Source organism: Capricornis sumatraensis, chromosome 10 (genome assembly GCF_032405125.1).
Source record: "Capricornis sumatraensis isolate serow.1 chromosome 10, serow.2, whole genome shotgun sequence".
In the NCBI taxonomy this organism is placed as follows: Eukaryota; Metazoa; Chordata; class Mammalia; order Artiodactyla; family Bovidae; genus Capricornis; species Capricornis sumatraensis.
In genome coordinates this window covers 55,370,585-55,386,331 of record NC_091078.1, presented here as the reverse complement: position 1 = coordinate 55,386,331, position 15,747 = coordinate 55,370,585, and the positions used below count along the sequence as shown (strand labels likewise).

General features: G+C 41.9%; 1 protein-coding gene across 14 annotated transcripts in view; it reads right to left on the bottom strand.

Moving 5' to 3' along the window:
- Positions 1–5,864: 5,864 nt before the first annotated feature.
- Positions 5,865–15,747, bottom strand: part of ARPP21 (cAMP regulated phosphoprotein 21) — a 113,947-nt gene continuing 104,064 nt past the window's right edge. For all 14 annotated transcript variants that reach the window (XM_068981554.1, XM_068981555.1, XM_068981561.1 and 11 more), the window contains 2 exons: positions 7,269–7,417; positions 5,865–6,122 (listed from right to left, as the gene is read on the bottom strand). In XM_068981554.1, coding sequence (XP_068837655.1) covers positions 5,865–6,122; positions 7,269–7,417 — 407 coding nt within the window. The remainder of the gene's footprint in view (positions 6,123–7,268; positions 7,418–15,747) is intronic.

The following is a 15,747-nucleotide window of genomic DNA, read 5'->3' as shown; positions in this document are numbered from 1 at the left end:
AGAAGATTGGAGGTTGCAAAACTTCACAGAAGGCAACTTGAACTTGAAACAGACACTACAGCTGAGGACTATTGGAAAATAATGTCAAAGCCCTAATGAAAACAACTTTCTCAGTAAAGAGGGTTTTAGACAGAATAATAGGGGAGGAAGCAAATATTTTTGGTCCTGTATAGAAGAAGTGGCATCCGGCAAAGTACAGAAAAAAAAAAAAAAATGTTTTGAGAGCCAGAATGGATACATGTCTCACCAGTTTTATTCTGTTTTGTTTTTCGACAAGAGCGGCTATGCAGATGATTTCTGATGTTGCTGCATATTGGGTGTTGGTACAGGATACACCGTGATGGAGACTTGGTGGCCCTCCTGTGCTGTTTCAGTTTTCTCTTCAGTCTCATTTATCTTAAAAGGTTGCAGGAGCTGTGCCTTGTGATGCAGCTTAAGACAGTGTGCTTACGCACAGAAGCTTCTATCCATGAGGGAAGAAGCAAACACATAGCGCTAAAGCTTTGCTGCCCATAAAAGTAGAATTCTAAGACTTAAGAGCTAGGACTCATTTCTGACTGAGCCCAACAATGCTGATGGTAACTGTCGCTCGGTGCCAGATCATCACTATTATTGTGTTCATCTCTGGTTTCTGAATGAAGAACGAGTCTCATCCACATCACTTCTTGAGGCCCACGCTTCTTTATGAACCATGGCTGGGATCACATGACTTTTCATTCACAAATCTTCAGGAGCCTCTGGTTGCCTGTTAACTCTTGACTGGCTTTCAAGATCACCCCAGCCAGGCCCTCTGTCAATTTCCCCTTACTCAGTCTTTCTATGCTTCACCTCCCACTCCAGCCAACCTATACAGGAAGCCCCCAACACGCAAACCTTCAAGTTGTGAACTTTCAGAGATGTGAATGTGCTTCTGGTTCTAGCAAGGAACCAGAACCCATACCATCAACATCAGGCATGAGTGAAACTGCAGTCTGCTCTCCATCTCCTGTTGCTGATGATCCTTCAGCTCTGCCATCTCGTGCCTCCTCTCCCTCCTCCCATCAGCAACTTCTTGCCTGTTCACTTGATACCAGCCCCTGTATGCCAGCTGTTGTACTGCACTGCTGTGTTTTTCAAGGTACTGGACTGTAAGATTAAAAATGTTTATTTTTTGTTTTTTTATGTGTCATCTGTGTGAAAAGTAGTATAAACCTATTATAGTACAGTACTATATAGCCGATTGTGTTAGTTGGGGACCTAGGCTAACTGTTAGACTTACGAACAATTTAGACTTACAAATGCACTCTTAGAGCAGAACTTATTTGTATGTAGGGGACTTACCACAGTTCATCTTTTTCTTCCTTTTTCTCTCCCTAGGCATTTCTTCTGGCTAGGCTGGGGCTCACCCACACTAAGGTCTGCAGGCTCAAATTCCATCTGTTCAACAGGGCGCCGGTCAAAAGCCTCATAAAACCACAGCCAGAAGCCACCTGTTCCTTCTCCAGAATCCTATTTTAATGTGTCTTATATTTAAAATAAAAGACCTATGACTAGCTTCCTATATTTTTAGTTAGTTATCTGGTATAGTTTATTCTGAAAACTCACCAAGTTCCTAAAGGCACAGGCTCCACAGACTGTGGTACAAGGTCTTGAAATGAATAAGAAGGCATCAATGCTTGGATGCATAAATCAGTCTTGTTCTCTTTTACACTCACATAGAGATCTGAAAGATCATTTGGAATAACTATATCTACATAGCTGTATGACTGTTACTACCATTTAGACATAAATAGAAATATGAAGTCCTTCAATATTAAGAATTGAAAAGTTCAGAAATACTGGTGCCAAGGCTTACCTTTCAGCTCATGTGTTCAAGGAGTAAATAATGCACTCTAGGGGCAGTTATCCAAAGATGTCACAGCTGGAAGTAAGGTTGTAGTATTATTAAATTCACCCTTTATAATAGCCTAATATGGTATCTATAGAAATTAAATAACTGTGTTTGTACTCTTGGTTTCAGATGCCTTAATATAATTAAAAATATATGTACCTCATAATATTAGTCTCTTGATATATTCTGTGAAGAGAAGGATATTTTGTTCAAATATGTTTGAGAAAATATGCAAATTATGCTTCCCTCTTACATCATAAAGGTTTCCAGAAATCAGATAGCTTTTTAAAAGATTGTTTGACCTTCATTAACCTTGTCTTCCAATTATAATTGTCCTGGGAACAGTCAGGTAATCTAACAACTATAAATATCCCAAGGAAAAAGTCTTCTATGGAAAATGTTTTAGAAAAACTGTTGTAAGATATTGCTTGCATTTTAAAGGGTGCAAGATGTGGCTGGACTCCGCCTTTAGGGTGAGGTATGTGCAGTTCTTTTTTTGTTTTGGCCTGAGAATGAAGAGTTTGCCCATGAGGGAACCCCGGTGCTGGTGAGGGTGGGCATGCCCCTCTGTCCTGGATGTGCCTGTGTATGCAGAAGACAGGCAGCAGGGTGACAGGCACATAGAAGCGTCCGCCCATGCCAACCGCCGGCAAAAGTGGAGGCCGAGTCCAAGTACTCACTTATTTTGACGGCAAAAGCCATTTCTGCTGCCACTTTCTTTCCCCTGATTGTGTCTGCTTTGTCCTTCCTTCTCGTGAAGCTGCTCTGGCTCATACGTACTCCACTTTTCCCCCCTGTATTTTGGCTGCACCATGCGGCACGGGTGATCTTAATTCCCCCACCAGGGACTGAACCCAGGCTCCCTGTGGTGGAAGTGCAGTGTCTTAACCAATGGACCACCAGGCACGTCCCTACCCCAGTTATTTTGTTTTGTGATTTATGACTTAGCCTCCAACTATATTTATAATTAATTACATAATTCCGTTTCCATAATGTTATGTAACACACTGTCTTATCCTACTCCATGTGCTGGGGAATGATATTAAAACAATAAAATGGCTGAAATTCATTGGTATCCTAGTTAGAACATTTAGTTCTAACCATCACAGGATAACCAAATGTATGAAAAAACTTACAAGAGTAAATCTGTGGGCATGAAATTTATTTGTAGTCTTACTTGGAATTGTGCCACTAATTAGGATATAGTCAAGTACGTGGTAAAAGTTTACTGAATAAATGAAGGCATGAGTCACTTGTGTTCTCTTTTACTTTCACATGGAGAATCATTAGAGATGACTGTATATCTGCATATTATCTATATAAGTTTATAGACATATATAAAATTTCCAAATGTGATTATAATACAATTTTAATCAATGTGAAAACAACTGAATGTTCTCCAGACAATAAATTAATTTCTGGAAGTGTTTCACTAATAAAACTGTCTCCCTACACAGCCATCTCGAATATTCAAATGTAAGTAAGTTTAACATGATATTAGGAATAAGGTAATACTGGATACAAACATTTAGTGAAAGAAAGGAAGATGGCTCAGCTATAAACAGTAAGTAAAGGGATTTGCTATGCAATAAAAATCAAACGTCTAAATATGAGAGTAATACATTTGGAAAAGAATGGCCAACAACAGCAAAGATCTATCTGTCTTTACCCTTAGCATGATGTAGGCCCAGTAATTCTAAGACTGCTTAAAGAAGTGCTTCAAATTTCTCAGAATAGTATGAAAAGAAAAACATTCAGCCTATATTTGGATCCTTGGGTTTGGGATCACTGCCAGGGTCAGAGGGCTCCATGGAAAATATATTTCAAAAATGAGTCCATATTGGTCAGCCGCCTCCTTCCATTAAGGGAAAATACTAATTTGGCGAACACTTTGCTTCTTCTCAGAGCAGCTCTTGGTTTAAAGCTACTCAACCTATTGGTTTAATGGCTCAATTTAAAAATGAAGCATCCTTTTTTCTTAGAACATTTTTCATAGTTCTGGTTTACTTATGATGAAGTCAGTAGACTGAGAAGTAGGGAAATGGAACAGACTTCACAAGGAATGAAGCTGATGATGGTATGTGTGAAATTCCTTTTCAAAGGAAAATTAATGTAAAATTAAGGAACAATAATCACCAACTCAATGGACATGCGTTTGGGTGGAGTCCAGGAGTTGGTGATGGACAGGGAGGCCTGGTGTGCTGCGGTTCATGGGGTCACAAGGGGTCGGACACGACTGAGCGACTGAACTGAATCTGGAAGGTAGTTTGCATCTGGCTGCCTAACTCCATCACCAGCTAAAAGACATGGACATGAAAAAATCTAATATACAGAATGTGGTTATATGAAAAATAATGGGAATTACCCATGTATACTTTCCAAATCCTTCTCATTGGCAAGTGTTTTTTAGGTATAGAGTTAACAGAACTGTTAGTCATGGTACTACTATAGCAAAGTGAAAGTTGTGGGGTTTTATTCTCTCATTAAATACCCCCTGGAAGGGCCAAAGATGATACTCAGATGTTATTTTTCAAAGGTTGTCATAAATCGGTTTTACCTGCAGAATCCACAGGGAGGTAAACATTTTGAGATTACACAGGAACAGCCTTTTCAGTGTTTCGTGTGTGTGTGACTGTTTTGCATCTTTGTAACCAAATTCTTGCTTTATTTTGCCTTGTTTTAAATCGTTAGGACAAGCATTAACACCGTTGAGTTCCTGACTTACTGTCAATACCTGTGGTATTTCACACTATGTGACCCAACTAATGGGTGAAGTTCGACTGGGCCGGTTTCTTTCTTTCTGACTGTGTTGGGTCTTCGCTGCTGAGCACAGGCTTTCTCTCGTTGCAGAGAGCAGGTTTCTCATCGTGGCGGCTTCTCTTCCGGCACGCGGGCTCCAGGGCGTGCAGGGTCAGTAGTTGTGGCATACGGGTTCAGTTGCCCCCTGGCATGTGTCATCTTCCTGGACCAGGGACTGAACTTATGTTCCCTGCATTGGCAGGTGGATTCTCAACCACTGGGCCACTCAGGGAAGTCCTAGATTGTGCCTCTTTTAACTTCCCTCTAAGCAAAGATACCTTGTTTCCCAGGTGGTGGATGGAATTTGAATGGAGGTGGCACAGGATTTGGTATAGAGCTGCTGTTCGCAGATTTTCCCAGTTGGTGAAGTATAGCTACATGCATTCAGTGGGCCTAAAACTAAAGGCCAGGTGTGTACACTTCAAAAATGTGCATTCAATGAGTGGATGCGTCGCATGTCATTCATTTCCAGGAGCCAGCCCTGTGCTCTTCACGACAAGAAACTGCAGTTGGTTCAGTGTTTGCCTACTAGTGTGAGACTAGTTCATTTACAAACAACCAGAATATCTTTTCTGTGCATTATTTATAAAGTATGCTTGAAGGGGATAAAAGGGACACAAGCCAACACATAGGGGAACAGAGAGTGAAAGAAACTGGTGGTAAAAACATGACCTTCCTCCATAAGGTCAAATAGTTTTATTTTGCTTAAACACTACAATACAGTATATATCCATTAAAAAAAGAAAACTCTATTGTGTATATAAATTATTCCTTCCATTCATCAATTCTTTCTTTTCTTTTCCATTACAGCTTTGGTACAATGTGATTTCAGTATATAATTTTTTTAAATACTTCTTAGCATCACAAACTCAACACAAAGTACAAAACTAATAATCCAAATTAGGGATAGTATCGTCTACACAGTGGTATTCAGTGGTAGGAGAAAATCTTACCTTGATGAATTCATGTCACTAGCTAAGCTCGAAAGGCATACCTAGCGGACATGACGGAAATATGCACCATTAACCAGCTAACGTGTGGATTAGTCTTTTTTTTTTTTTTTTTTACAGAATACCAGCAGCAGTCATTTGGGTGTGGAGTGAATACTTAAGTCCTCAGCAAGTTTGCCCACCTGGCTCCTCCTCCTGCAAAGTTGCCACGGTAGTGTCGGAAGACACGGGCATGGCCAGAGTGCTCAGAACTTGACCTGCCACCCGGCGTTGCTCATGCTGGTACAGTTGGTCCTGCAGCTGGCCGACACCACGGGGACAGTGCTGGAGGGGCAGGGCGGGCCCATCAGCCTAAGGTTGTTCTGAGGGGTCGGCGGTGTGACGTTACAGTACACGGGCATCCCGGCGGCTGGGAGGGAGCCTTGGCCTGCCTGGGTAGGTAGCATGAGTGGCTGTTGGTACGACTGCTGGGGCAGTCCTTGAGAACCCTGGGTCATTGGCACCTGTGCGGAGACACAAGACATGTCCCTGTATGAGGAGGGCCTTCTGGGGTGTCCCGCAAACTATGGTCGTGTCATCAAAAACAGTCACGCTTTGGGGTTGGAGTCCCAGCTCTGCTTTTTATCAGCTGTTTCACACTGGGCAAACTATTTAACCGCTCTGATTTTCTGGTCCCACGTGCATAATGACACCTCCTTCAAAGTGGCCCCTGAAAGAGCTTCAGGAGGATGGAACAGCACTTGGGCCGTGTCTGGTGAGAAGTAAATGCTCAGAAAGTGTTAGCTTTGAGCCTCTTTCCTTCCCCTTTCCTGGCTCTCCAGGGACTGCCGTGTGGACCACCCCCCTCTCTGGATTTCTCTCTGTTTTGGAAAGCCATGCTCCCATTCTGGTTTTATGCAAAGTGGCCTGGAGCCACTGATAATAAAAGAGGCTCTTGTCTCAGGAACCTACCTCACTCTCAACTTGCAACTTTCAAGAACATTTCATATTGAGTTGGCGGTAGAGACCGATGCAATGTGAACAACGATGGTCAAGGCAGGAAGACTGAGGATAGGGTCTCTAGGGCCAGAGGTACTTGGTGCAGCTAAATTGAATGATTAACATACTTCACCAACCCTTCGCTTTCCCTCTCAGTGAATTTCAGAATATACATTACAGAAGTGGGTGTGACGCTTTAAATACTCAATGTGAGTTTAGTCTGGAAAATGCAACTGTCAGGTCCAATAAATACCCTTTAGATCAATCTGAGATGCCATTTAAAAAGCTTTATAAGTTAAATTTGTGGTGAAATGAACTTTCTTTGGCTGTGATCAAAACAAACGAAAATTTGTCACGAGGACTGTCTCTCATTAAGTACCATTTCAACAGAATGTCCAGAGGTCTTCATGAACAGAACTCGAAAGAATTTTTCTTCATGAATAGAAAGTTTATATGGAACCAGACTTAGAAAGGCATTCAAAAGCCATTTGTGTTATAGAAATGTACATTTTCCGTTTTCTATTTGTCTGGTATAATCTTGACTCAAAATCAACCATCAACATGAGCACCCCCTACCACCTGGCCAACCATCTGAGACGGGGCACACCCACAGGCTGTTCTCTGGCAAGTGCTGCTCTTCAAGCACTGTCTCCCAAGCTCCAGACACGCACCTGATAGTTAGACACAGCTGGGTAGGAGACCATCACGCTTTGCACTGGAGTTCCCTGCTGGCTGCTCATCACGCCCTGACTCTGAGGTGGCTGCTGCACCCCCACGAGGCCTTGGAACCCCTGCGGACCAGACAAGACTGGCTGGTAACCTGCAAAGAGGAAACATCTTTTGAACTGGTTGTACTAAGGAGAACAAAGATGAAATTGCATGGAGTAAGAGAACCTCACTAGCCAGCCTGAAGACCTTTCACTCTCCATGTTAGGAACGCTTATTTCCTAACTATGCACGTTTTGCTTCTCAAGAGTGGATGAGGGCATGACTCCAAAAAATTCACTGATATTTCCATCCAAGGGTTAGTGTTGTGGTAGTGGTACATTCTTCATGACACAAAGATGGGAACCTCTATTGATGCTGGTTGACTGCTGTAAATTTTACCTTTCAGATCTGTCTTTTGCTTTGGTTTCAGTGATACTTGGAGAAGTCACAAATTATCAAGTTTTTCTTTATTAAACTGACTCATTTTCTCACCCTCTGACTTTCCTGCACTACCTCACTTCACAGAGAGATCACCAAACAGCCTGTTAACTTGGGACACGTTCTACTTTCCATGCCCTAGTGCATAAGAAGACTCGCAACTCTACCTAGTTCAATATTCATTGACTCAGACAAAGGCAACAACAGCAGGTAGGCCACACTTTTATTCTGTTCCACCACTAGCCCCCGAGAGAACGTTCTGGCAAAACACTCCCGTAAGAGACCACGTATATATCATAGATTACTATAGAATACAAAATTTAAAGAATGTATCTGCTGGTGTCCTTCCAGGTGGGCCAGTTGGTAGGGTTTCTTTCCTTTCTTTTTTAAGGGGACCGGAATTTATTCTAATTATTTTAACCCCTACTACAAGATGTGGTTTAAAATGCATTCTTAAAGCAAGTCTGTCAACTATTCTTATAAATATTGGAAAGAAAGTTATGATGTTGGTGAAGATGACATGGTGATAGAGAAATAAAACAGATTCACTTCCATGCTGTAAAATAAGGTCCTTCCAGAGCTCTGGTTATTAATTGGACTGAAATCAGGCCAACTGCTGTCTTAATACAGTTCTCTGGGAGACAGGCTTTACATTTTCTTCATGCGAACACTAAGTTTTACAATCAGATTTTAAAAATTGAAACAAAGGGTAAAAAATTCCTAATCAGTATCCATTGTTTATAAATAGCCTTTCTTTTGAGTGCATGTGAGAGTTTCAATAGAGAAAGGATGAAACTGCATTAGCGTCTTTACAATAGACAACACTGGGCAATCCTGTGTTCGGCCAAAAATGTTTTCATTCACCTTAGAAATACGGTGGAAGTGTATCTTGCAAACAGCCACTAAGTTAGGAGATCAGCTCTGTTCGTCAAATGAGATGAAAATGAAGTTAAGTCAGGAACACTCGAAAGAGCAAACTCGGGGTCAGGAGGCTGGAATGGTGCCTGCACCCATCAGTGAGTGGACCCAGGGCGTAATCTGGAAACCATCCTCTGACCTTCTTTTATGTGTCCCATTTTTAAAAATGTTCACATCACTCTCCTCACTCCATTTTAATAGTGGTTTTACTTACTAGGTTATTTTAAATTCTACTATAGACACCACATACTAAGAGTGTAATTAAGGGTCATGGCTGTCTTTCCGGCAGTTATTCTGAGTTCATGGGTACACAGTCAAAGCCTCCCTTACATGCGCTCTGAGGTCTACTGGATCTCAATAACCTCGGCCCAGAGGGTTTATAAATATGGCAAAGTGTTTGAAGTTGATACAATATGAAAAAATCATCAGACTTGGGAACAAGAAATGTGACTTAAGGCCACCTCACGGTCCTCCCTGCCTCCCAGAATGCCTCATATGCAGGGAGAAATTTCTTTTAACATTCATTGCAAAAATCTGTTCTCTAGGATTTCCCCCTTTTATTCTTATACCCATTGGCCCTGAAAAAAAAGTTGTTCCTGTTTTATTATTACTAGGACATTACTACTAGCCATATCAAATTCACTGTAGCAAGGATTATTGTTATATATGTTAAAAAAAAAAAACTTGGCATGACTGTAGAAAATTCATGATCACAGCCTTCCTTACCATGTCCTATTTCTATAGTAAAGAGCATTCTAAAGCAATGTGAGCACACTTTCAGGTCTGCGTAATGGTGGTTATTTCTGGCTGAACAGTCGAAGTACAGGTTGAAAATGAGAGAAATGTCTTAAAAAAAAATCAGATTTATACTTGGATCTTATGGTGAAGCCCTGTTGGTCTTGGGGGTACTATTGCAGGATGGGAAGAAGGGGAGGGGAGAGGGCAGGAGAGGTCAGGTGGCCTCATGTCTAAAGAGCATACATTTGCTTATTGGATCCTTCCAGCTTGTCCCAAGTCATCTTCAGAATGACTCTGTTTCACAGCGTCTGTTCAAAAATAAATCGAGATGGCCTATGAAAGATTCATTTGTTATATCAGCTCTATAAACCAAGATTGGGGTGAAGGGAAAAATCAGTCTGATGATAATAGAGCTGCTAAGGCATACAGAAAACAGAATGTCTTGGTAGGAAGAGGAAGTAGCTATCAGATAATATTCAAGGAGAGAAAAAGAATGAGGAGGTCGGGTGGCCTCGTCCCAGTAAAGGTGCAGGCCTGGGCTGCGGTGGGAGGGGGATGCAGTTCATCTTCGCCGAGCCCACGGGTGTGGGGACACTGCCGTGGTGTCGCCCTCCCCAAGCCACTTCTGCCTGATTTGTGAACTTCAACATCCAGTCACGCAGAGCAATGGGCTACCAGCTCTGCACCAGGATTCCCAGAGTCAACACACTTAAGGCAAATAAAGATTTATGCGGGGAGCGAATCACGCCATACAATTTCTAAATGAAAAGTTAAGGAAAGTCCAATTTATATTCATGAACCCCATTCATTTCTCAGTTCGCTCTCCAGGCAAGAAATTCACACCTGGAATGGTTTAATCGGAGGGCCCCACTGCTTTAAGTGATGCTACAGAAGGTAGGCGGCAGAATGGGTCCTTGAGACAGGAGGCTGTGTGGAATGTGAATCTGAGCTCCAGTCTAGGAATAGACAAACAGAAATGTGATAGCAGTGACCTCAGTGTGAACTAACAGGGTCTGCCTGGGACACAGCTCGCCCGAAGGCGAAGATGGTGGAACTGGCTGGTGGCAGCCTGCTTATCTCGTCTACTCAAATGAGAAGCCTGTTCCCGTTTGTCAGTTCTTAGCTGTGAAATGATCTGGTTTTCATATTTATTGAGGATTAGCCAGATAGAATGCATCATACAAAACAGAAACAGCAACAGTAGCTGCCCTGGAGGCTTGCTAGGGCGATCGTAAAGACATTAGCTATTTGTATTATTCCTTTTTCAGTTGAGGTTAATTCAATTTTCATGTCACATGTGTCATTTATTTTCTGAAGGTAAAAAGGTCAGAAATGGACAAATGCCTCCTGACCAGTAAAAGAATAAATGTCTGGATCTTACAGATCTGAGATTTAACATTGTTTTCAATAAAATATGGCAGTTATTGAATACTCTTTGTAGCCCAAGGGTAATCATTAATATTCTGTCAAGGAAACATTTTGCTTGATGTAGCATATTTATGAAAAATCAGAATGTAAATTGGAATTATAATTTAGGAATTAAAAATTGCATGATTGATACAGATGTTATTTCAACTCTTATTTGTAAATACATTGCTATGGAGCCAACATTTTGGAAATGAATGAATGACAAAGTCATGACCTGTGTTTTTAGGTGTTTGATTCCCTGGCTGTTGTTGGTTATGAAGGTTGAAGGTGAGGAAGGTGTATCTTAACTACAAATATTGGGCACATATTGGATTGGCCAGAAAGTTCGTTTGAGTTTTTCTGTATCATCTTACAGAATGAACTTTTTGGCCAACTCAGCATCTGCAGAGCAAAGTAAGAAGCTACGCAATTCTCAACACCTTCCCAAGCCACCTGAGCAGTGCAATTTTCTATTGTGTGTAAGTATTCTTGATGTGGTACAATGTCTTTTCAAATGATTAAAGTTAATAACCTGCTTAATAGAAAATATGACTTCTCTTGCGTGAACCAATACACACAGGGCTTCTAAGGAACCAGGGTAGCTGGTTCTGAATTCAAATTCTGTTCTCTGTACATGGTTTTGAGATAGAATTACAGTAGTTCAGCTGTGACATAGCTGGTGAAGAATATGAAAAAGAAAAATGCTTATCCAGGACTGGCTTCTGCCTTTGCTAAATTTTTATAGTTCATGCATCCCACATACTACTTTCTATTAATAATATCTGCCTGGTTCTGTTTCTTGGTTTCCTATGGATTCTTTTACTTTTTTTTCTTCTTTAAAGATCCTCCATCATAACTGGCTAATTAGCTATATTGGTTTGATCGCTTACTCTGATCCAGGCAGTAAATTAAGCACTTACACTTTATTGTCACAACAATCCTGGGAGGTAATCAGTGCTATTAACCTCCTTTTACAAAAGACACAAGTATGACCCAGACATTTGGCTAGAATTTAGGTTGAGGTTTTCTGGCTTGAGCATCCCTGTTTTTGCTCCCTAAATTTTAGAACTATTTATTGCACATTCTTCCAATGCTCACATATTAACATAATTTCCTTAGCATGGCGGCTACTCAATGGCCATTCATTGCATTAATTGTTTTCTCAATAGTTAAAACCATTAAGAGGATGAGAGTTATGATCCATAGTCTGTTGAACATGGTCTTGATGGCATCAAAGAAAGAAAAATCAAAGGTAAAGCATAGTTGCCCTGACAAAATCAACTCAGACCACTCAATAATTATTTAAAAGATCGGTCACTCAGATAATGGGATACCAGACAGGTGGTCAGGTTGGAGCTGGGTGGGGGTGAGTCAAATGGATTCTAGTCCCTTCATTTACTTCATTAGTTCCTAATGAAGGAATTAGTTCCTAATGGTCAGTGGAAACTACAGTTTTCATTTACTAGGTCCATTTCAAAGAACGCCTCTCCTCGCAATCTTCAAAGATTCTGTACATTCACTATGGATTGTTTTCTCAAAATGCTCTCAAAAGATAAGATAAAAATAACTTGGGACTTCCCTGGTGGTCCAGTGGCTAAGTCTCCCCACTTCCAGTGCAGGGGGCCAGGGTTCAGTCCCTGGTCAGGGAATTAGGTCCCACATGCTACAACTAAGACCCGACACAGCCAAATAAATATTTTAGAAAAAAAAGAAAAAAAGCATTAAAAAAAAAACAAACCTTATTTGCTCATTAAATATAACACCAGTTCTGTTACTTGACTGTATCAGGCAGCTAGCTGTGGCTAAGAAAGTCACGTGACCTTTGGAAATAAAAAGTATCTATAGTATTTGAAAGTTGGTAAGAGAAGATACACAGAAACTCTAGGATGTCAGATGAAAAGTGTTAGTCGCTCAGTTGTGTCCGACTCTTTGTGACCCCATGGGCTATAGCCCATCAGGCTCCTCTGTCCATGGAATTCTCCAGGCAAGAATACTGGAGTGGGTAGCCTGTCCCTGCTCTAGGAGATCTTCCCAGCCCAGGGATTGAACCTGGGTCTCCTGTTTTACAGCCACTCAGAGGCAGCTGTACTTTGGGAGTTTAGAGGCTGCTCTCATGATTGTTCTAATTCTATGAACACTATGGATTTGTTCCCAAGTTTTCTTTCATTAGAAGGGCACTTTTTAAAGACAGGGGTCCCATCTGGCTTCATCTATCTGAACCACCTTGATGTTCAAGGTGGCTAGCCACGAGTGGAGAGAACAGATGTGTCCTCTGGGATCATGATATCTCTCTGGTTTTCTGAAAGAGGACCACCTCCTTATGCTTCAGAGGAGTAGGTCTGGGGTACTGGATGCTCGGTGCCCATCTCAGGTAGAGTGGAAGGTGCCCTTGACAGTCCCACTGGCACTGGGCCTCCCTCGGGGTCCAGGGGCACACGGTCCTCTTGATTCCCCTGGTCTTTGCAGACACTGTCTTGCTTCTCCTCCAGGTGAAGACTCCCTGATGCGACAGTGTAGGTTAAGTGGGGTCACCTTTGAAAGGCAAGGTGTGTATCTTTTGAAGCATTTTGCCATTATGTCAACTTCCCAATTTATGTGCCCTAAAACCCCATGTAGAACTTTTAAAAGAAGAAAGCAGTATAGACTGGATCCAAAGACTTTTTTTTTTCCTCAAACATGTCCAAAGATTAAGATACAGGATAAAAATATCTTCCTTGGACATCATAAGAAGATACTGTTCTTATATATGAAATAAAATATCATAAAACTGTCCAAAAAATGAAAAAAGAGCGGTATAAAAAAAACTGCCCTTTTTTTTTCCCGCTGTTGAAGTTCATTTCGACTTCTTTCATCTTTGGGTAAGTGTCTGCCTTCATCTGATTTACCAGCCATCTCGGTCTCCATCCTCTTTCTCTTCCTCGCCATTTATTATTCAGTGGTTTTCATTCCTTACGAACAAGATGCAGAATGAGCATGGGAGGCCACGCCCATCCCAGAGAAGCCCAGTCCGTCCTAATGAACTTGGGGAACGCTGTCACCAGCCATAAGTGGAGCTATGCTTCCTGAAGCAGTGGTTTCCTCCCTACTTTCTCTTTTGCTCATTAGCTTGCTTGCTGCACAGAGTGTAATTCTTAGAAGCCTCTTTAGTGTCCCCCGAGAATGTCCATGCATGGGTCATTTTCCCGGGGCCATCCGTACACATCAGATGAACCACCCTCTTACTGCAAGCTTGGGGCCTCTTCATTGTAATTAGACCATCCGGATCCATGTTATTGCAACTACAAAGCTAGTTTTCTTTCTCTCTCTCATTTTTTTTTTTTTCAAATCAGGGCAAACATGAGAGACATTGTTAAGTGACTACAGGAACAGCTCACGCACAGAATTTCAATGAATGCCTCTGAGGGAAGCTGGCATTGAATTCCATTTTAAATGGACGAGGCTGTCATATTATTGAAGTAATTCTCTGAACTTTCCTGGCCCAGAGTGCTGTGCTGACAGCCAGAGAACCTCCACAACCCAGAGGGAGAAAACCTGCAGGAGATTCACAAACGTTTTACTTTCTTAATGAGGCTGCGTAGCTTAGAAAACGTGGCATTCTTGCATTTCTGCACATCTACCAGCGTTAATTATGGGCATGCTTACACCAGGCTGGGTGAAAGCAAACTGGTGCTGAAGCAGCTCAGAGGAGTTGTCTCCACAGACTAAACTCAGGGTAGAGCGAAGACAGAGGTGGGTTTAATCATGGCCTATGGGAGCATTCCCTGTGGGGGGTGTTCCCACTGACAAATTGCTTTCGATCAGCTGGCTAGAACAGGACGATCATGAAGTCAGAAGTCATGGGCTCAACCCCAAGGGGATTCTGTTACTGTCCCTCTCACATAGCTACAGGTTGTAAGCTAGCCCCGGCCAACTGTTCTGCAAATAAGTGCTATGGTCAGATTCAATCTGTAGAACCCTACATCAAAACAGAAAGAGAAAAAACCCACCTACTTTATAGTTAATCAAAAGTACCCTGTTTATATAAGAAAGCATTATATATTATTTTTCCCAATAGTCAAAGATAACTACCTCCTTCAATTGCAGACTGGCAGGGTTCTTACCTAAACTTTATTCTAGTGGTAGATACCAGCATTTGGGATCTCAGTTCCCCGACCAGGGATCGAACTGATGCCTCCTGCAGTGGGAGCGCAGAGTCTTACCCACTGGACTGCCAGGGAGTCCCTCTAGTGGTAGATTTAGCAGTAATACTGTTCCAGTGGTAGAGTCCGCTGGGAGGCAACAGCAGTAATCTAGGCCAGAGACGATAAAGACAGATACTAAGGCAGAGATGCAGGATGAGAGAGAAGGGACACACCAGGGAGATACTTAGGACATGAACGGCTAGATGCTGGCAGCCAAGAGTTTTAGTGATGTCACCTGTTGGACGGATACTAGCTTGGACTTACTGTACCCTAACCACAGATGTCAGTTGTCCACTGGAACCCAGACTCTGATAAATAAAAGCCCTGATTTGTAGTGCTCACTGATTTCCCTGATGTAACTATCCTCACCAATTTCAGGCTACAAAGGGCTTAACAATCAGCTGGCAAAATTCCTGATGTTTTGAATGTTGCTCATGCGGGCCGAAACAAGAGAGCTCTGGCACACCACTGACCTGAATTCAGTGTCAATCTGATTTTCAGTTTACTTAGGTTTTGCCTCTTTTACCCTTCCTTCTTTGAACCAATTGACTATGCTTTGCTCTTTCTTGTAAGAATGATTGTAAGAGCCATTCATAGGATGTTTATGGACATGGAGAAGACAGGCACAGAGACACTGGACATACACTGGATATACATTGGAGTTTATACTAAACTGTATACTAGATGTACACTGGTGTATACGGGACTGAGCTGTACATTGGAGTGTATACTAGATTTACACTGGTGTATACTGGACTGG